Source organism: Lycorma delicatula, chromosome 7, assembly GCF_047948215.1.
Source record: "Lycorma delicatula isolate Av1 chromosome 7, ASM4794821v1, whole genome shotgun sequence".
NCBI classification, from domain to species: Eukaryota; Metazoa; Arthropoda; class Insecta; order Hemiptera; family Fulgoridae; genus Lycorma; species Lycorma delicatula.
In genome coordinates, this window is record NC_134461.1 from 87,868,860 (window position 1) to 87,892,527 (window position 23,668).

General features: G+C 33.0%; 2 protein-coding genes across 3 annotated transcripts in view; one reads left to right on the forward strand and one right to left on the reverse strand.

Annotated features, from left to right (window-relative positions):
* The window catches only part of LOC142327629 (cilia- and flagella-associated protein 298), a 467,369-nt gene that overhangs the window by 356,502 nt on the left and 87,199 nt on the right, over nt 1-23,668 (reverse strand). The window lies entirely within an intron of this gene.
* Nucleotides 1-23,668, forward strand: part of Teh4 (tipE homolog 4 phospholipid transfer protein) — a 38,836-nt gene that overhangs the window by 7,104 nt on the left and 8,064 nt on the right. The window contains exons 2-5 of the mRNA XM_075371487.1: nt 7,037-7,470; nt 12,263-12,465; nt 16,228-16,452; nt 20,101-20,395. Coding sequence (XP_075227602.1) covers nt 7,111-7,470; nt 12,263-12,465; nt 16,228-16,452; nt 20,101-20,395 — 1,083 coding nt within the window. The 5' untranslated portion in view covers nt 7,037-7,110. The remainder of the gene's footprint in view (nt 1-7,036; nt 7,471-12,262; nt 12,466-16,227; nt 16,453-20,100; nt 20,396-23,668) is intronic.

Genomic DNA, 23,668 nt, shown 5'->3' on the forward strand with positions numbered 1-23,668 from the left:
CCCCCGTGTTATTAAACTCATTGTGTGTCGACCAATATAATGTCGTTTTGGACGCAGGTCTTTTTTTTTTAATTATAAAAGTTTTATCTTCTATATAAATATTAATTATTATTTACGGTTTTGTACATTTTTGTACGAGTAACTTACGAAAACAATGAAACAATATTCCGAAAACAATAAATTTTAAAATATTAATTCGCTATTAATTTTCTTTCTTTCTTCCTATGACCCTTGCAATGTTTATCATAGTTCAAACCTTACCAGTCTCACTACCGTAGAAATCATTAAAAAGAATATAAATAATAAAAACAATTACAACAATTAAAAATCACGACTGCCAAAAAAATAATAAATAAATAAATAAATTGAACTAACAAAAAGAAAACAAGTTACGGAAATAAAGGACTTATAAATATAGTTTTGCAGTATTTAATAAAATAAAATAATGGGTGACCGATCAACTTTCAGACAATTTTAATTTGTTTAAATATATTTTTCATGTTGTAGAAATAGCAGGCATTTAAGGGTGTCTAATGATTAAGTTCTCACCCGGTCTTACATCGATAAGAAAATTTTGTCCTTCAACGAAAATATTTAAATGCAGTCGGAGGTCTCTTTGACATAGAATAATTACTGTTCAGAACTCCCGACTGCATTTAAATATTTTCTTTGAAGGACAAAATCATCACAGCATTAGAGATAATGCGGTCGGCATCGGATTGAGGATCGAGCCCACCGTTGTCAAATTTAACGTTTTAGGGGAACAGGCAAAGTGGAACGGCGTATGCTACCATTAATATTGTGCTGAGCTGTGACCAGTGCATAAACTACAAGGGACTACCCTAGATAGAGCTATCGTAGTTCTAAGCAGTCACATCTTTGTCAAGGGCCAGGCCTACGTAGTAGTGAGTCACGTGAGACGATTGGAGAGTTTGTCATCAAACTCTACAAAGACCTTTTGTGAGATATCGCCCGCTCAAGCTGGTCTCGGCGTAGCGCAGACCACTCGATTTTTCTGAGTATATTAGTTAATTTTTGTTCTGGTCTGATTCCATCGTGATTTTGTATTATACTAATAAATACCTCGTTTGAATTTTGAAAATCGGAAGATGGGTTGCGAAGATATAACAAAATTTCCGAATAATCGTGATCTGTTAGATCGAGAGGGTACCTGATGCATGCAGGAGTTAGCTTTCAACCTACTAACAAATACTCCGTTTGAATTTTGAAAATCGAACATTTTTTGCAGAGATATAAGAGCATCCTATTGCACTTCCAAAAAACCGCCCCAAGGGCACCCCGTTTGTTACCAGAAGTGATGATTGGTCTAGCCCCGCACAAGACACTCGCATCACCTCACCACTCTAGCCAGCCTCACACGCAGTCTCCACGAGAAATTATTATTAAATAGAATTTTTTTTAATTTAATATATTTTATTTAACGTAAATTTAATGCTATTATTTTTAGAATATTATTCTTACGGTTTATTCGAAACATTCAGTTAAAATCCAGTTACAACAGTGATAGAGGCTCACAGATCATAGTTCATTAATTCAATTCATTAACATTTGAGCTTCAACCGGCAAATTTCCATTACTATATTTATAAACATATATATATATATATATATATATATATATATATATATATATACACATATACATATGTAATGATATACATATTTATATAGCCTGTGACACTCCCGGAAAAGAAAGAATTCCAACGCGAGGTCGTACATCTATATCGGTTCGACCGCTGAGCTGCTACGGTGAAACAAACTTACATACATACATACGTACACCCTAAATACATTACACTCCTTTTTGGACAGTCGTAAAAAATAACCTAAATCTTCTTTTAGTAAATGTAATGTTATATCTATCATACACGAATTGAAAAATCAGGCTACTGCAAAGCACCCGGCTAATAGGAAAATGAAATAAAATTTTCATTTTGCTTATAATTATAAATATAATTTAACTAAACTTATCCTACGCTCTCTTCGCTCCTAACCTAACTAGCGAGTGAAGCGAACGTAGATTAAGTTTGGTTAGATTATATTTATAATTTCCAATTAGCCGAGCGCATTGCAATAAGCCTGATTTTATATCGACTATTGTCTATATCATTATTTATATCGATCGTTGTCTATATTAATATCGATTTCCTCGGACAGTTATTATGTGATTACATGATACAGTGATAAATAAAAAAAATTACAATGAAATTGTAAACCGTAAGGTAAGAGTCTTGCAGATATCATTCCTTCAACTCACCGGGTTCGTCTAGTGGTGAACGCCTCTTACCAAATCAGCTGATTTGGGAGTCGAGAGTTCCAGCGTTCAAGTCCTTGTAAATGCAGTTACTTCTATACGGGTTTGAATACTAGATCGTGGATATCCGTGTTCTTTGGTGGTTGGGTTTCAAATAACCAGACATCTCAGGAATGGTCGAACTGAGAACTGTACAAGACTATTCATTTACACTCATACATATCACCTTATTCATTCTCTGAAGTAATATCTGAACGGTAATTACCGGAAGCTAAATATTTAAAGAAAGAAGAAGATATCATTCCTTCCGTTCAAAAAACAACAATTTCTGTAATATAGATAAAACTGTATTTAACAAAATGATACTGATATCAAAAAAGGTAAGACACTACATTTTTATTTATCAAAATCTGTTAATTTAGAATTTTGTTTAAAAAAATCCATGTTAAATATATGTACAACACAATAGATAATAAACAATGTTTAAGCGTTCCATATAATAAGAAAAAATAGAAAAATTTGTTGCAAGACTCGTACCGGCCAGATTTCATTTATTAAACAACTAATAATCATAAGAATTGTATTATTTCTGTAAATGTGATATATAAATGAAATCGGTCCGGTAAGGGTTTTGTAATAAATTCTTCTTTTTTTGCTTATTATATGGAACGCTTAAACATTGTTTAATATCTATTATTGTATATCTATTGCCTATTACATACATTTAAAATGTATTATTTTTTAAAGAAAAATTTTAATTTATAACAGATTTTGATAACAGAAATGTAGAATCTTGCCTTTTTTGATATTAGTACAGTTTTGTTAAAAACAGTTTTATTTATATTACAGAAATTTTTGTTTTTTGAGCGGAAGAAATGATATATGCGAGACTCTTACCGTACGGTTTACAATTTCATTGTAAATTTTTTGGATATCACTGCGTTTTATTCGATTATTCTTTTATATTTTTTATGAGTTACTGATTGTTATCTTATGAATTTATTATTATTAACAAATTTATTTCCTAAGGACAAACAAATTGAATTTCACAGCCATTTTTTTTTTTTTTTGTTGATAGTCATATCATTCACTTCATACCATACTTTTCCTTTTTTAATAAAACTAGTATAATCTCTTGTGAACTAATAGTTTTATTTATTTTTTTAAAAGAAGTGATGGGAATTAAAAAAATTGTTTCATCTTCAGTACTTTCATTTACATAACAGCATTTACTATTAAAACAAGGTGTAGTATATTTTATTTTAAATTTTATTATTTCAAGTTTTTGTACGCTACCTAGTACTATCAAGTATTGCTATCTAGCAGCGCGATTCGTAAAGGTACATTAAAAAAAAATGAATAAAATGACATATTCAAGTCCCGCGGTTCATCAAATGGAAAAAAAATTGTCTAACAAAATTCTAGGTATTTTTTGAAAGTATTCTTTATTACTAATCTAATTGAACTGAAATATAATGTTTTCACGCTTATTTTTTCCAATTTTCATTTCAATGTTAGGTTAGATCACGTTTAGAACTGTAAACGTAGTTCGTTGATTTCGTCGCCTCTTACCGACGAAGTTCTAACGAACTCCGTGATATTATTAAATTATTACATTATTAAATATTATGGAACTAATAACACGTAAACACTCCTGAGACAAATAATAACAAATTGTGGAAATTTTCAGCGAAATCGGAAGTAGTTTTTGAGTTATAGGGTACACACAAAACGAGGATTGTCTTTTATTTTATTATAGATAAACATATTAGAAAATCTTTGGTGTAGGGATTATGAAGTTATTGCCAGTATAATAATCATGTGGGAAAATAATAGTAAATAAAGTTGTTTATATAAAGAAATAATCTTTTGAACAATCTCTATCCATTCTTAATTATTTTTTCTAATACAATAAAAAAAAAGGTTACATGAAAGAGAGTGCGTTTGTGTTGTATTAACAAATGCACAGGAGATAGACATCGTTCATAGATTAGGAATCTATGACCGATGAGGAATCTATAACGCACTGTGAGTAATTGTACAATAATTTATAAACGCTTGGAATATATGTCACAATAAAGTCCCTTTTTGTTAAACGAATATATTTGTATAGCTGTGTAGCCCTTGGTTTATTAGACCACCGTGTGTTGTAAAATACAATCTCCACATATAAAAGGTTGGCTAAGGAAACAGTAGCATACTATAATTCTATTACTACGGCTAGGCCTCGATCAGTCGATCCTCTTAACATATAAACGACCCAGGAATTTTAACTCTATGATAATTCTAAAACTATTGAATTTATTTTTAGTTAATCACATGGTACTCAAAAGGTCCCACCATTGCGTTGTAGGTCCGACTATCTTATTCAAAATTTATAACGAGTCAACCCCAATGCTAGCGCTAATGATCTTAATGTAAGTAAAAAATAACAAAAAAGATTTTTAAAAAATAATTGTATGTTCTTAATGTATGAAATGGAGATTAAACATCCCGTACCAAATCATTAACATAAAACAAAAAATATGCATCGGCACATATGATGGCGCAGGGACTGAATCCAACGTACTAGCATTTTGTACGCATTGGCATCTGTTACAAACAAACTAAAAACATTGTCATTTTCTATACGTTTTTTTGTGGTATGATAATATATAAAAAACATGTTTCAAAAACTTGCTGTAGTGTATGTAATTGTTGAATTTTATTCTAAATTATATATTGATGTTGTGATATAGCCCTACTTCCTCTTGTATAGCAACTAATAATAGAATCATACATGATTAATGGGCTATTTATGGATTTTTGTAGACACAACACGCAATTATAAGAATTTCATTTATTTATTTTTAATCTACTCTAATCACTGAGCTATGAAGAATCATATGTCACATATCACTTGTTAATTATGATCTATAAGTGGTTATTATAGAAACATTTATTGCGGTTTATATTTTACTTAATGAAGTGAATAGCTGTTAGTGATTTATTTTTACTATTTGTTGTGTTGTTTTCATTTAAGGCTTTGTCAAAAATTTCAGTCATTTAAAGTTTTAATATTTCGATACATATATATATTTTTTTAGAATTCCCAAATTAGGAGGAAAAGATACAGTTCATAGTCAGGCGAGAAAGATCGTATTCAAATGTTTACAATTTTTCTTTTGAAAAACAATGCCGGAACCGGAATAGTGAAGAAAACTGTGAATATAGTTATTCATGCGACAAAAGTATCAAAATGAACGGTCCAAAGAATTATAGCAGAAGGGAAATCAAATGAAACTGAGAAGCCATCCGTGTTCGTTTCGCCGAAAAAACATATAAATCGCCCCAGTACTCTGTGAAATTTAGATTCGTTTGATACGGAAGCTTTGAGGCGTTTAATAAATAAATTTTATGTAACCGAAAAATGCGTTCCTATTGTGAAGAGAATTATGCAAAGAGCCCGCGAAAAGTGAAATTAATTTCAAAGAGAGGAAAAGATGTTTTAAGGAGAATATTACGTAAAACGGGATTTAGATGGAAAAAACAAACGGAAAATACCGATAGATCAGCATGACATTAAAATACAAAGAATGAAATTTCTACGACAAATTTCCTTGTTCCGCGAAGAAGTAAGACCGATTGAATACACAGATGAAACCTACATTCACAGTAGTCATGCGACACCAAAATCTTGGGTAAACACAACAAACCTTCATGAGGGACTGAAAACAACAGTATCCAAGGGCACACTATTAATAATTGTTGATGCCAGTTGTTATAAAGGATTCATTAACAATGCTTTACTCAAGTACACGAAATGGTTACGGGAGAAGTGTATCCCGTGTATCCCAACTTGCCATCTCGGTCGTCATTATACTATATAACGCATGCAACATATCACAACGTTTTCTACAAAAGCAGCCAAATTCTAACTCTTTAAAAATCGGTATGATAAAATGGTTAGTCGAATAACAAATTAATTGTTCTCCTGCTATACCGAAGACTGAATTATATGATATAAAATTACACAAAGAAAATCAAGAGAAATTCCTAATAGATGACATTTTCGAGAAAATCACACAGTTCTACGGTTCCCATCTTATCACTCCGACTTAAATGCCATTGACTAAAATGATCTGGAGTCAAGTGAAAGGACAAGTAGTTAAAATAAATACAACTTATAACATGTCGGATGTTCTTAAGTTACCTGAAGAGGAATTTCATAAAGTGTCTGAAGCTGAGTGGAGCAATGTCTACGAACATGCTGTCAACATTGAAAAAAAAATTAAAGATAAACACTTATATGATGTGCTTATCGACAATTTTGTGATAAATGTGAATTCAGAATCGGACACGAGTTCTTTAGAATCTACTGACGACAGCGACTTCGGAATTTGCGAGTTACAGCAATAAAGTGAGTAAAAAAAATAATTATTTAAAGTACTTTAAAATAATAATATTAATTGGGATACTAAACTAGTTTTAATCAAATAGCATCGTATGTATTTTTGGTTATAAATATCATGTATATTAAACTGACAATGTTTTCAGTCGGCCTAGTACCGTGTCAAATGTTTGCTGAATGCTAGTAGTTTTTGTACCAACTTACCTGCCGATAGTTCGAACCATAAGTCCAGTTACTAAATTAGGATCTTTAGAACAACTGAAACAAGAAAAGCCACGATGATGACAAAACTACACAAAATTATTTTTACAATAGGTTTTCTTTTATACCACATTTGTTCATGTAAAACAGAAGTATGGTATTATGTTTCAGGTAGTGAAATCGGGTGAAGAAGAAGAAAAGAAAAGTAAGGAAAAGAAGAAAATCAAAGTGGTCATGGTGGGGGGATGGGTCGTCGTAGAAAAGACAAACCGAGATTAATACCGGAACAAGATCGCCGCATATGCGGCAGCATATGTTTGTGTCAATTGACTTTAGTATTAAGTTGCGTATCGATGGTATATTTAGCGGTGGCCGTTTACATGCCGTCCCACGAGGCCTTTCATGCGGGAATCGATCCGACACCGGTAATGTGCCAAGCTATTAAAACCACTATGGTAAATAATTGCGATTGGGCAAGCTGTGGAGAATGGTGTTTAACTAAAACATCAGGATTTTGTCCGCAAATCCATGTGACAGCACGTAGAAATGGCACCGATATCGTTCTGGACAACTGCACCAGATTGTCCACAGTATCATGTCCTCAGGTAAAATACAAAAATTCAAATATTAATCTAAATATAAGACTTAATAGAGTACGTATTTATTAATATTTATATAAATAGATATATTTATAGAATAAATAGTATTCTAAATATTAATCAAAGTTACCAATTAAAGTACGCTTTTTCTGCTTTAATTAATGAACCTAGTTCAAAGACAAACACTCAAAATTCTACTACGAACTATTTTGATAAAGACTTATCACAAGTATCACAACTATTTTGAGACTTATCACAATGTTAACACACACAAGGATTTTATTGAAATGATACGAATATAGTGTCCATCCGAATTTCGATATTATACCACGAACTTGTAAAGTTAAAGCTGTAAAGCTTTCTCTAATAGTCCCAACCTTTTAGTGATTTTTTTGGATATTAAAAAAGTTACTATATTGTAGAATTTTTAGTGCGATTGTCTCTGACCGTTTACGCGATAATTCCTGTATAACTTATCCGATACGTATCGTTATGAAATTTACTATACAACCATCAAGTAAATAAAAAAAATAAAAAAATAATTAACTGAATTGAGAAATAAAAAAGTAACTAGCAAGCAAATTAAGGAAATGAATAAATTTACATCTAAAGTGACAAAAATTATTAGCCAAGTTATTTTCTCTAACAGCATAATGTTCAATAATGAACAATCAGTTTTTAAAGTGCAAAAAAAGCGAGAAGCTGTCACTTGCAACGCTGAATATCAGTTACACATCCGTAGCCTTGTTGAAAATAAAAAAAATATAACAAAAATAGAATGAAATTACAGAATAAGAAAAATCATAAACTGAAAAACGAAACTAGAAATTACTTTCTGAACCGGAATTATCTAGTTTAATTTCTTGCCTCTTCTAGCAGACGAAGAAAGGTATAATAAAAGCGTAAAAAAGTATAGTAAACAGGCGTTACAAGCTAAAACAGTACCGGTGTGGACGGGAATTCCCTTTACACTATCATAAATACAGCTTAATCGTGCTCTACTGCTGCTAATTCTCACCATGATATCGCTCACTCGCTCTTTTTCTGTTTAGCCTCCGGAACCACAGTAAGGTATTACTTCAGAGGATGATATGTAAGAATGTAAATGAGGTGTAGTCTTGTACAGCCTCAGGTCAACCATTCCTGAGATGTGTGATTAATTGAAACCCAACCACCAAAGAACACCGGTATCCACGATCAAATCCGTATAAACGTTTAAACGTTTTATTCAAAAGCCTTTACTAGGATTTGAACCTTACAATCTTGACTTCGAAATCAGCTGATTTTGCGGTGTCGGGTTTAGACGACAACCCGACCAACCCGAGAGATTGATATCACTCACCGCTGCTGGAAAAGATGGCAAGGATAAGCCGTGGAGGAGATCGGGAGATCGTCCGATGTGTTTATTCGTAGCGGGATGACCCCTTAGTCGTAGTCGAATGTGGAACGATGGCAGATACGAATGCGTCCACTGTCAAAGAGCGTTTGTTAGCTTGTATGTGGGTCCACGAACGTCCAAACATTGGTAAAACATTGGCTAACATACTGAATGTTTTGGGAAATCGTCCCATCACGGCAAACGTTGCTGACATGGGAAAAAAGACTTTTGTAACGAGAAGTGTTCTTGTTGCGCAACACAATGGGAGGCCGAGTACTCGAGCTGAGATGTGTGCTGTTGTGTAGGTATCGATACAACGATCACAACATGAAATCACCGCACAAACGTTTTGCAGTTAGATATTCCAAGATCGACAACACGAAACCATATGCGGGACTTGAAAGTTAAATGTTTTCGTTCACAGTTAATGAGTTGAGTGACAATAACGTTGATCAATATGTTTATACTCGTCAGTTATTGATTGAACGCTTTTCGAGAGCAAACGGTAAAATGAACGTCATGTTCTCAGACGCGTGTGCGATTTATCGAAGCTTTCGTAACTAAAATGTTTTTTTCTGGGCGGAAAGACAACCTTCACTTTTTTTGAGGAAATCGAACACCATCTGCCTCATGTTATAATTTCGGCTGAGATGACAGCTGAGTCCTCGGTCCTTATTTTTTCGATGGCGCAGTTAATCAACACAGTTATCTGAGAGTGACCGACGAAGGGTCGCTTCCAGAATTAACGGCAAAAAGGATCGCTGATATCATTACGTTTCAGCAAGACAGTGCTCCAGCGTAATTTGCTTTGAAAGTCCGCAGACGTCTCAACGAAACTTTTCCAAATCGTTGGATCGGACACGGGTCAGAAGAGTTACCGGCTCCACTGACTCCGCCGACAAGAAGCCCTAACCTCACCACACCTGACAATGCACTCTGGGGTTTAACAACAGAAGAGATCCGAAAACGCAAATACATCGACAAGCACTCACTCACTCACTCTTGATATGATATTGCGGATGAACAACCGGACATGGAGGCGCATAGAGCTATAATTTGAACATGGTGGAACCCACACAGAAGTTTTAGATCCATAGAAGATAAGCTGCACCTATCCTAATAATTTCATAACTAGCGTAAAGGGACTTCCCGACCATCTGCACATTGTCAATGATTTACAGAATTTATATTTTTATTTAATTGTTACGAAACTGTATGAAAACAATCGGCTCAAGATTTATTTAGATCATGTAAATAAACAATCGCAAGAAGAACTTAATCAAGAAAAATATATTATAAATTATACTTTTTTTGGACTAAATCAAACAATGTATTTATTTATTTACAATATTATTTGTTAAACTACATCATACTGATGACAACATAGCATTTAACGAATGTATAGCACACGAGTATATATATATATATATATATATATATATATATATATATGTATATATACATACATTTTTTTTGGGCCGTCTTTAAACAAAATATTAATAAAATAAAACATATTTTAAAAAAACAGTTTCCATCTCCATGTCATAATCAGTTTTCAAAATACATCTTAAAATATAATTTTTTACCTTTCAAAATAAACAAGAAACGTGAAGATTTTCTGATTACAACGCTTTTTATCTTTTCACTTTTAATTATCTTTTCGTCTCAGAAATGTTTCACAACCGGAACTCCAGTACGAGGGGCCACTGAGGCGTACCTCATTCAGTGTTGTGGCATATTTAACGCAGTCTGTACAATCCTACACGTCTCCAGAATTACCGATCTTTGGGCTTTCGGAATTATGAGTTTAGGATCCAGGCCAACTTTTTCTATGCACTTCAAATTTTTACTAATTAATCCAGTGGCTGTTATCACAGCGGGAATGACTTCTGAGTTCAATCTATAAATTTCCTTATACTCTATTGCCAGAGGGTTGTACTTTGTTACTTTATCTGCTTCAGCCTTATTAATATTGTGATCAGATGGGTAAGTGAAATCAATGAGAAGAGCAATCTTTTCTCTAACGTTATGAAGAACCATGTCTGGCCTAATCGCAGAATAAATATATCAGTATGTACCGAGAGATCACAATACAGTCTATAGTGCTCATTTTCCAACACTAGTCTAGCCTTACATTCATAATAAGAACACTGTTCCCTTCATCTACAAGTCCTAATTTCACACCAACGCCTGATGAACAATGTTTACCGTAAGATCATAGCGACGAAGCTATTCCGTGTAAGGCAAACATGGGTGCTGGAGCACCCGGTTATCAAATGAACAAATGTCTCTGATGATTGGTGGCACGTCCTCCACTCATCACTGATGTCCTGATTTTCTATAAACTTCTTGTAATTGTTCGTCGCAACGACCTGGTCCTGAATGGCATGGATAAACCCTTCAATTTTTCCAAATAGAAAACCATCCCACAGCCAACGCCTAGATGCGTCCTTAGCAGCATTTTCGAGAGAATGGAGAACTCTACCGTGGAGTACCTTAGATTTCCACGCTTGGATCCTATCCCTAATTGAACTGATACTGGAGTAAAAATTGTCATCACTCAGCTTTAGAGAGGAGTAACCTTTGTTAGATCCAACTGTTGCTTTGTGCAATAATGATGTTTCATATCTGGAGAGATATGCAATCATTTCATATTCATTGGTGCAATCTGTCACAAAGTGACTTCAGGTCGAGGAGGCCTCAACCACCTTCTTTCCGAGACATATTATTATTATTTAAATGTTCAGCTAAAGTAAAGCTGTATATTTATTCGCGCAATGAAACTTTTCATTGCGTAAATAAACAGTTATCAAAATATATTATTAAATTTATTAATTTTTCATGAATTTTATTTTGTAATATAGACTATTTTTTTTCCGATTGTTTATATTTGTTCTTTAAATACATACTATGTACTTTTTTAAATATTTAGCCATATTTTGGATAAATTTTTCCCCAATTTTATAATATCGATAATATTTTATTAAATTAACTCAGTCTTATATAATAAAAATCGTTAATTTTTATTAGATAATCAACTTTTTTTCAAATGGTATATTTTCTAATATTAATATTAGTATTAAATAGAATATTATATCCGTACTTTTAAAATATATTTTTACTTTAATATTTAATTCTTATGTTAAAAAGTGATAAAACAACTGTTTTTTTAAACCGCAACATGACCATTACATACGTAATTAGACCATTACTTAAAAAGATTTTTATTTCACCACAACATACAGAACTTGCGTATTATTTTCAGTTCTTTGAAGGAATTACCCAAGGCGAGTTAACCCCGAACATAATTTCTTTGTTGAATAGTACATAATTGCACTTAATGCTATTAAAATTTTAATGACCGAATATAAAAAACTATTTAAAGAAATATCTAACCATAATAACTGTGGTTTTTTTCAGGTCAATACAGCGGCGTTAAAGAGATATAATTGTAATAATGATACGGAATGTTCAACTTTAACAGGTGTTTTTAATTGTTCATTAGGCCATTGTGCAAATATGTCTGAATTATTTTTATGTCACCACAAAGCAGACGGTATAGTGGTAGACAGCGATAAAGACAATCTTAAATTGAATGGATTTTTTGAATGTTACAAATCAAAGTAAGTATTTTAATTTATAATTTAAATTATTTTACAATACGTATGTATTTTATTTTTATTATTTTATGGGAACAGTTTTCGCAGAATTTTATGGCCTGATATCTACCTACTGAAGGAGTTCCCGCTTTCCGGGAACTCCTACAACTGTGAGTTGTTTTTGATGCACGACTTACAAACACAACATAATTTAAAATATTTATGATTTTATTTAAATATAATATTTTTTCGTTTATTTAATTCAATTATTATAACTAAAGCACGCGCGTACACCGTATTTATTTCGAGCGGGTGTGGCGGAACTAGCGGCGACGGTTGGCACAAACTAAACTAATGTAATTTCACAGCTTACATAGAACAAATTTCGCTCGTACGATCGGCAGACTGGTGCAGCCGCGAGACTTAACGTACCAGGTATATCGTCAACCGGGCAATCGAGTTCGAGACCGGGCCAGACCGGGTTACTTTTTTACACTTTAAATATTATTAATTTATTTAATTCTACCGTTCATCTGCGACGTCACACCGTAGCAGATACAACAGCATTTTTTTGGGTAGGGGTATCCTCATGCAAAAATTATTTTTTGCAAATATTGTTGTTTTCTAATTTTTTTAAAATGTGTCAAAGACAAATATGACCTTAATTAGGCGAAATCTCGAGATACTGAGGGTGACCTTGGTCTACAGTCTCACTCCCTTGACCTTTTAATTTGAAAATTTAATGTAATCAACACCCCATATATATCTATATAAATAAAAATGTAAATGTTCGTTTGTTCAAAATCGTAAATCTCCGAATGTTCTTCACAGATTGCTTTGAAATTTTGACACAACATTGCATTCGAATACGCGCCTGTTTTTATATACTTACTATTTATATACCTCAGATGGCACAACTGTGACAGGAAAAACATGTTTTTTTGGAAAAACAGCGCTATCTATTGGACATAAAAGCAACACACGCTATACTAAATATTTTACGGTTTCATTTCAATGTTTCCGATATGTGTGTCCGCTATAGACTAAAAAACTACTGGACCGATTTACACAGGGGGAGAAAGGGAGAAAGGGAAAAATTGGAAAAGGGAAAAATCGAGAAAGGTAAAAAGCGAAAAAGGGGAAAACGGGAAATGTAAAGGGAAGAGTGGAAAAGAGAAAGGAGGAAAGGGAAACGGGGAAGGAAAATTAAATAGGGAGTAAATGGGGGAAATGAGTGGTAAAATTAAAATGGGGAATATAAATAGAAAACGTAAATGGGGATGAGGATGGGGAAGAGGGAAAATAAGAGTGGAAAAGGGGGAAAGGGAGAAAGAGTAAATGGAAAAACGAAAAGGTTGAACTTTGTGAAGTTTCGTACGTTCATTTTGTTAATGTTTTATCAAACTTTCAATAGTGTTCATTTAATATATATATATATATATATATATATATATATATATAGAAATAATCTGACCAAATTTGGTCAAAATCGGTCCAGTAGTTCTGGAGTTATAAAGTGTGAGATACCGAACACACATACGTACATTAACATCCGGAAAATTTCCATCCGGTTTTTTGGGTTCTTTATGTGTCAAAATGTCAAGATCCGATGAAAATCGCATACGCCCAATTGGACCGATTACAATACTTTCCCTTCTACAGCTATAATTCTGCTGCAGCGCTAGAAGGGACAGTAAAAACACGATTTATCTGTATCCCTCTTAACGTCTACGTAATATGTCCTCAAAATAATTTCTAAGAGCGACTTCTAAATTGGGAATTATTATTTTATAGTATTCTTTTGTATTTAATGTATAAATCTTAACATGATTTTGTGTTTGTTTTTAAATGTTTGTTGACAGAGGTTATCTCTAAAGTAAAGACTTTAATTTTAAAAACGTTTATCCTGAAAACTTTATAAATATTTTTTATTTTCCTTAAACTACATACCTTATACTACTTCTCTATATAATCACCACATGAATTATGACATTTATCGTAGCGATACACCAGCTTCAATATGCCCTCGTCGTATTCTTCTGCCGCTAGTCCATTTAGCTATTGATTAACAGCATTTCGAAATTCATCCTCACCCGCGAATTGCTTACCACTCAAAAATTCTTTCAATTTCCTAAACAAATGGTAATCAGACGTAGCTCTTGACTATATGGTGGGTAACCGTAAATTTCCCATCCAAATGTTGTCACGTGTTGGACCCGCAACATGTGGGCGTACATTATCGTGGTCGTCGGGTCAGCCGTCCACGTCACCGATTTTGGATGGCGCGCCGTAACTTACGTAGAGTTTCGCAGTAGGTTTCTGCATTTATAAAGGTTCCACGTGGCATGAAATCAATCAGCAGTATGCCAACCCGATCCCAAAAGACTGAGGCCAACATTTTGCGTACAAATGGCTGGGGTTTGACCTTTGTTGGTCTGATTAGTGATTGAGAACGACGCCATTCACTTGACTGCCGTTTTCTCTTTGGCGTGTAATACAAAATCCGTGTTTCATCGCCGGTAACAATCGAATTCAGGAAATCATTACCGTTTTCGGTGTAGCGCATCAAAAATTCCAAAGAAGATCCCGTTCGGATTGTTTTATGACGTTCCGTTAAGACGTGCGGTACCCGACGTGCACAAACCTTTCTGAAGTCTAAATGGTCATGAACAATGCGACCGATAACAGCTCTTGAAACATCAGAAAAAGGACTAGATCAAAAATCGTTGAGCGACGATCTTTTCTGATTTCATTATCGACTTCGTTGAACGTTCTTCATCGTGCACATTAATTCTGTTTTTTCTAAACCTTTTCTACAATTTTCAGATGTTTCTTTCAATCATTACATTATCAACGTACACAGCAACCAACTGCCTAAGAATTTCAGCCGGCTTAACATTTTGATGGTTTCAAAAACGTACGACTCCACGTGTTTCACAGTCGGTGGCAACATCAATTCTCCTATTCATTTTATAACTTCATTCATTTTACATAGCGACAACTTACAGACATCAATGCAGTGTGTACATTACTAGCGTGGTCATGAACGCCATGACCACAGTTTAAGGTTCGCCAACCTTAAAGAGAGAAATTTCCCAACGGTCTTTACTTTAGGATATCTCTCGTATATTGTAATTTCTTTTTATATTTATATCTTATAATGACGTGATCGATATAATAATGTATTATTATGTTCAGATCACAATCGAAAATTTATTTATTTACTTACTATGAATTAAAAAACATAATTACGTATTCTGTGATGAAATGACCCCACAAAAGTTGAAAATGAAATGTACATTTTAATTTACCTCAAAATTTTATAAAAAGGAAAAACTGGGTCGGCAGATAATACATTAAAGTAAACATATTTAGTTAATTGGCAGGTACTTAAAGGGAGCGTAAAATTGTAAGAAAGTAAGATTGAAGGAAAGAAAATAAACGAATCATTACAGATATCGGCTAGTAAATATTAAGAACAACGTATAAAGAAATAAAAAAGATTGGCAGCGAGTTAATAACTCTAAATAATTTGTTTAAAACACACATATTCTTTTCCAACACTTTATTAATTCGGAGGTAGCCAATAAACCTTTCTTTCTACTACAATGGAGATAAAAACATTACATATATCACTTAATTTTAACCATTAATGTAATAATATGTAATTTTCATCGTTCAAGCAGAATTCAGTTATAATTACATATTATATAAGCAAATGAACATACATTAAAAATTAGGTTCTATGATAAAAAATAAAGTTAATTATTTTTCTTCTCGTTACAGGTGTACAAAAATAAAAAGGCAATTCACTTGTGACAGATATTGTAATAAAATAACGACAAGTGGTAGAAATGTATTTATACAATACGAAGACGACGTATATACAGGACACTGTAGAAGTGCAAGAACATCCGATGATGGAGTTGAATTATGGTCGGATCGTGATAATAACAGTATCTTGCTGGCATCCTGCTTAGATGTTAAAAAATTAGGCCCCGAATCGTTAAAGTAAGATAACTAATATTTTTAACTACTTTTTCTATGTTTTTTTTTTTTTGTAAAATCATTAAAAAAATATTTGTTGAAATCTATATACAAAGCGTTTCAAAATGAATATCGGGGTTTTAGAGTTATGTAACATTTATTAAGGTTTACTTACACTGATAAATTATAAATGAAATGAAAGAGCAACTCAAACAGTTTTTCCTGGAAGTGTTCAACGGGAGCACCATTCGTCAAACGACACACATCGAGACGATACGAGAGTTTATTCCATACTTTAATCGGCAAGTCTAAAGTAACTGATACGACAGCTGCTTCAATCCCGTGCCTCAAGTCGGGTGGGTCAGCCGGTAACGGTGGCATATACACTGATCCTTTATAAATCCCCAAAGAAAAAAATCGCACGAGGTCAGATCGGGCGAACGTGGAGGCCACGACAAACAAGCCCTTCATCTGGTCCCCCGGCGACCGATCCAGCGGTCGCGGAGAATTTCATTCAACCAATCACGTACAGCGTTATGTCAGTGAGGAGACACACCCATCTTGCTGCCAAATAAACTTCTGTGGTTCGTATTGCAGTTGAGGAAACCAGTATTGTCATAGTTGTAGCATATCAAGATAGTTCATTCTAGATACACTTGCTTCCGCGAAAAAGAACGATTCGTAAACTTGCCGTCGGGATACGGGACAAAAACATTCAGTTACGGGGAATCTCTTCCAAAATGCAATATTTCGTGAGGATTTTCTGATCCCCAGATACGCTTATTATGAGCGTTTACTTTTCCATTAACATGAAATGTTAATTCGTTACTGAATACGACAAGATAAAGAAAGTCCATCGTTACGGTGCATCATTTCATTTGCGAATCTAGCACGCAAACCATAATCTGCAGACTTTAGAGCTTGTAACAGCTGTAAACGATACGAACGTAGTTGTAAACGTTTCCTTAAAACTCTTCACACAGTCGTTACTGGAATTTCTAATTAGCGGCTAGCCTTCCTAACGGATTTCCTAGGACTACCCACAAAAGACACTCTTACACGTTCAACATTGTCTTCAGACAAACTCGGTCGTCCTGTGCTCTTCCCTTTAAAAATACAGACAGTGGTTTCAAATTGTTTATACCATTTACGAATGTTACTGTCCCTCGGAGGATCACAACGGAACGCACGTTAAACGGTAATTATAGATTCACACTTTGCAAACTGCAAAACACAAACGCATTCTGTTGGGGGTGTCGCCATCTTTGCTAGTAGCGCTTTCAAGCGGAAGGTATAGAAAACAGTTTGTGAGCTTATGCACAGATAAAACTGTTTGAGTTGCTCTTTCATTTCATGCATAATTAATTAATATAAGTGAAGCTTGAGAAATATTACATCGCTTTAAAACCGCTATATTCATTTTGAAACACTCCGTACATTAAAACAAAAATTCTATTTTAGTACAACCTGCTGAAAACGATAATAAATTCTATCATAACATTAAAATTAACCTTATTTTAAATCAATACATTTTTATACTTATTTTGTGAGAGAAAACTATCGATTTAATACTAAGAATATTCAAAAAATTAAAAAAAAATTTCTTTTAAGAAAGGATTATTAAAGGAAAAAGTGGCCTACTCCTAATTACAAAAATTTATCATTTATTATCATTATAAATTAAACCAATTTACCTAGATAATTCTAAACTACCTCACTAAACGGTTGCAGACTACAAAATAGAGTAATAACAATAAATAAAAGTACACGTTAATGGTTTTTACCAACTACCGTTCATTAGCGTGTATTATCATGATTACATTAGATCAAAATATCCTTAAGATATTAAAGATCCTAGAACCTTCTTAAAATGTTAAAATTGATTTAACAAGTTACTTGAATTTGTTTCTTTTATTAATACTTATCTTTTGGTTTTACTTTTTTAAGCCTGTTATTTAAATAACTGAAGAACCCGTTAAACATAAAAATAATATTCGGAAAATAATATCCGAAATTTCCAATTAAAATTTTAAGTAAGTAACACTTTATCCAGTAAGATGTTATAAGACACCGTTTAAGTTATAGAATATTTCTTTACGGAAGTTTATAATGTAGCTACTTATTTCTAGGAAAAAATATACGATGGTTAATAACAAATCATCAATTAGTAATGATTTCCTTCTTATTTGTGTAAATTCTATTACTGAATTACCTGGCATTTACAACTTTTTCTACAGCCAACCGGACTTTGTACCAGTTACTGGCGAACTGGAACTCGAAAAACTATTCCCTTAAATTACTTAACTAGAAAATTCCCCTTCGACTTTGACCTCGGTTTCCCATGATTTTCCTTAAAGTATGAAACATGAAAGCCGATACTTCTATAGTTTTCCTGCTCCTGTTAAGGTAAAATGCTCCAATTTCCCAGGGATTATAGAAAGGATGGATACTCGCTACTTGAAGTAGGTCTCTATCTTGTAGAATGGATGCTTCCCATTTCAGATTCTGTAGGAATAGATCGAAATGCTAAGCATCCAGAGCCTGCAGTACACCCTTCGGGCTATTTGGTGGGTAAGGGGCTGTATCCTGCCCGGATATGCGTTTTCTTAATCATAAAAATATTCCTTCCCAATTCATTTATTTTTTTAAATTTTATCTGGATATCTCCAAAGGGCCTGTTTTAAAAATATAAGGTCCTAAAATAGAGTTACTATATTTTTCGAATGGTACCTCTGCCTATGTGAACCTATCTGAAAGCTTTATTTATTATAAGAAGCCTTATTTCCTTATTTACAAAAAACCCAATGTAGGTGCTAACATGTTTATCGAGTAAAATCGAATCCTTCAGACAGACACATAACAAAACCTAACATACGGAACCAAAATGAATCCTAACGTACAGTCAAATTATAAAGGTAAAAAGTAAGTTTAAATAGATATTTTGACAAGAAAAGAAACAACTATTACCAAATTATTAAAAATCATAGGTAATCATTATTATACAGCCTACATATAAGTAGGCTGAAAATATTTCTGAGGAAAGACACTTTTTTTTTTAATCTCATAGTAAATTTTTACATATTCTAAAGTAAAGAAATGAGTTGGAAAGTAATTACAGATGTTAACAGATCAAAAGGAAGTTCTATAAACAAATGAAAAAATTAGAACTGAAAAAAACTGTTGACGTCCAATTGGCATTTTTTTTACAGGACATATATAGTGTCTGACGAATTGTCCAAGTAAGTTAGAAATAAGAAAATGGTTACTAGGAATAATGATTGAAGACATTTATTATTACTGTCCTTCAGAAATCCGTAAGAAATAATATAATATTTTTATTCCGTGAACCATGAAACATGTTCACATATTGACAATCTCTATACTGTATATTTAGCTCAATGTAGAAGACAACGGGAAACTACTTACTCCTCATTTTACCCAGGAACACTAGCATACAATGTTTTCCGTTCACAGTTATTCCTTGGCTATGATTTTTTTTTGGCGGGGGGACGGCTGTGACCAGTGTCTTATATCAACTCGTCTACAATGTTTGGTTGTAATATATATATATATATATATATTATATATATATATATATATACATACATACATACATATTAGTAAGTAAATACATATATATTAATTCTTATTTTTTGTTTCATGTATGTACAGAGCGACGGACTGCTTAAATGGTACCGTACTAGAAGAAACAAATATGCCTCAACCATTCGTTAATTTTACAATATTTTGGAAAATAGTAGCCGATAGCAAACAACCAGTAGATCCGGACCAAAGATATATGCCTATGCAACAACTTTTAACGATATATAATTCATCAAGATTATTAATTAACCTTGAAGGTTGCGTTAATACATTAAAAGGTGAATGTAAACAATTTCTACACACGCACGGGAGAGATGGACGAAATGACACAGCCCAAAGCAGATTCCCCTGCTTTATAAACAAGGTAAGTGATTAACAAATGTATATACGTAATTTTTTAATGTAATCTTACAGTTAATACTGCAAGATGAAGAGAAATAAACCGTAAAAAGTTATCAAAAATATTATTGAACTTTATTCAATTACATTAACGCAAAGTAAAATGTAAACTCAACCACGGTAAAAGGAAAATTACAGTTATAATTCCTTATTTATTGTTTCCCCATTTTACAAAAAAAAAAAAAATTGGAAAATGAAAACAAAATATATTTTTTAAACAATGTTTAAAAATGCTTGAAAACATTCGATTTTATTAAAAACGTACCCTTCTTTAGATCTTCTGAAAATAAAAAATTCTTGCGCAGTTCTGCGTAAGAAGACCGACTTTTTTATTTTATTTTGTATAACAATTATTTTGTATATTTTTTGCGCAAGAAATTCACAAAACATAAATTGGCTGAGAAAACTAAAATAAGTATATTTAAATATAATAATAATAATAGGTATAATATAAAAATATATTTTAAAAGTATATTTACGTATATTTAAGAGGAATATATTTTTTTAAATTTAATACAGTATTAAAATATATTTTCTAAAGAAAATTAAATTATTATATTCGTAATTTTATGAAATAATTAAAAATAGCAAGTAAACCCTACGTACAATCATCAAGTTTAAACTCGCTCACTACATAAGCACGTATGAAAAATATACCAATGAAAAATATACCAAAGACAAAGTCAATATAACCTCATATTGAGATTATGTTGTCTGTTGTCGACCTTAAATTGAGAGTAAATGAAGAAAAACTCAATCAATCTTCATCAAATTCTCACATGCACAACTTCAGTTACATTATTACGGTATACTAATCGAAATTTCAATGGATTGATCTAATAGTGAAAATTCACTATTCTAATAGTCTGAAAATTCTTGAGCCACAAAATGTTATACATGAATAGTATTTTCTAAATTCTTATACCTCAAAGAGTAAAGAAAGTTCATTTTCACCCTCAATCCCACAATGCAACCATAAAAAGAACCTAAAATTGAAGGTTGTGATGTCTATTGCCGATCTTAAATTGAACGTAAAACAGGAAGACTAAACCAACCTTCATCAAATTTTCAGACACACTGACAAAATATCTAAATTTCAGTGAAATTGATCAAGTAATTTTGGAGAGCGTCACGCAAAAGATTTTATAAATAGCCCCATATATACATATATATATAGAAGGAAACTTTAAGTGAACGGTAATTTCAATTTGACCCCCAATCCCACCGTGGGTCCGAAATTAATACCGTACTTTTCTTCAAAAAGTCTGTAAAAGCATATTTTTCTTTCATTTTCCAATATGTTATTATGTATATTGATTTTCACTAAGGCAACATCATAGAGTATTAAAAAAAATCTGAAAAAGTAATCCTGTACTCACACTTAAGGTAATAATATGTAACTATTAAAAATACTTCTTGATAATAATAGTTATAACTATTATTATACTAATAATTTATATGTATTATACTATTATAAAGGGTGGAGCTGAGTAAATGCATGTTTTTTAAACCGCTAGTACTCAGTGACGAGGGAGGGTATAGACCTTCGGCGACCTCTAGCAGATAGCTTAGACTATGCAGATTCAGTCGCTGTGGAGCATTGGAACGTAGAACATCGTATGTTTGCTGTCGAGCAGTTTTTTGAAACAATGATTCTGTGGTCACGGTTCAATATATTTTCCGTCGAAATTTTAATGTCGAACGTCGAGGTGCAGTTCCAGACTGAAAAACCAAACTCCGATGGGTTGAGGCGTTTAGAAGTACCGGATCTGTGATGAAGAAAAAGACCATCTGGCCTTCCCCGTTCAGTTCGAACTCCGGAAAACGTAGATAGAGTGAGAAGGGCAGTTCTTGCTAATCCAAAACGATCCGCTAGGCGACAGGCTGTAGCGCTGGGTATTTTACGTCGTTCGCTTCATCGTATCTTACAGATGATCTCAGATTTCATCCATACGAAATAATGATCGTTCAGCAGCTAACTGAAAAGGATTTTGTGCAACACAAAGAATTTTGTGGCATAATGAACGCCATTCTTACGGAAGATGCAAACGCCCTAATAATGATGACGAAGCCCATTTCCATCTCGACGACTACGTTGATGTACAGAACTTTCAGTACTGGGCGTCGGAGAACTCACGTGAACTACAGAAAGAACCTCTCCATACCTCAAAAATAACAGTGCGGTGCGTTGTCTCCAAGATAGGGATTGTTGGTCCTTACTTTTTTAAAGAAGGGGAACCGCAGTTACAGTGACATCAGCGTGCTATATCGATATGTTAAACAACTTCCTGCGTCCAGAACTGGAAAGAAATCGGGTTAACACGAAAGAAATGTGGTTCCGTGGTTCCAGCAGAATGGTGCCACAGCTCACTCGACGAGTGCATCGACTGAAGTGGTTCGACAAATTTTTCCTGGACATTTCACGATTCGGCGATGTTTCTTGGCCCTCCACGCTCTCCCGAATTATCGATTTGTGACTTCTTTTTGTGGGGCTACCTGAAATCAAAGGTGTACGTAAACAAGCCATACACAATTGAAGACCAGAAAATTTCCATTCGTCAAGAAATTGAAGCTGTGTTGAATGAAATGTTGGAAAAGCCTTGCAGAGCTTTTAGGAGAGGCTCTGAATTTGCGTCCGAAAAGAAGGACGTTATCTTACACACATTTTCCGAACCTAATGTATGTTTATTTCAAAAATGAAATAAAAATTTTATTATTTAATGTAAAACTTTTTTTTTCTATAATTAAAAACACCGACGTTATTCAGTACTGAAAGCATGTGTTTCCTCTGCTCCATCCTTTATTTATATTTATTATTATTATATTTAATAATAATAGTTATAACACATAACAGTTTGATAACAATAGTTTAACCAATTTTCCTGTTATAAAAGTTAAAATGTGTTTCCATCCTGATAATATTCCTTTGCAAAAAATAAGTAAATAAAGTTTCATGATAAACAGTAAACATTAATATAACTTATTTTTGGTTATATTTTTATTATACTCCCTACCGCTAAGATTATAAAATTCCACCCTATAACGCTTCGTTTGAGAAAAATAAAAGTTTCAAATCAATATATGTAATAACAGTTGGAAGTTTGAAAGAATACAAATACATAAAATGTTAGGGATGGGAAAGTGCTTTATAGACAAAGAGAGGAATAGTATGTTCGGGTAGTATAATTTTTTTTTTATATTTTCTTTCTCCCGCTGTTATTTTAGTACCATTACACTG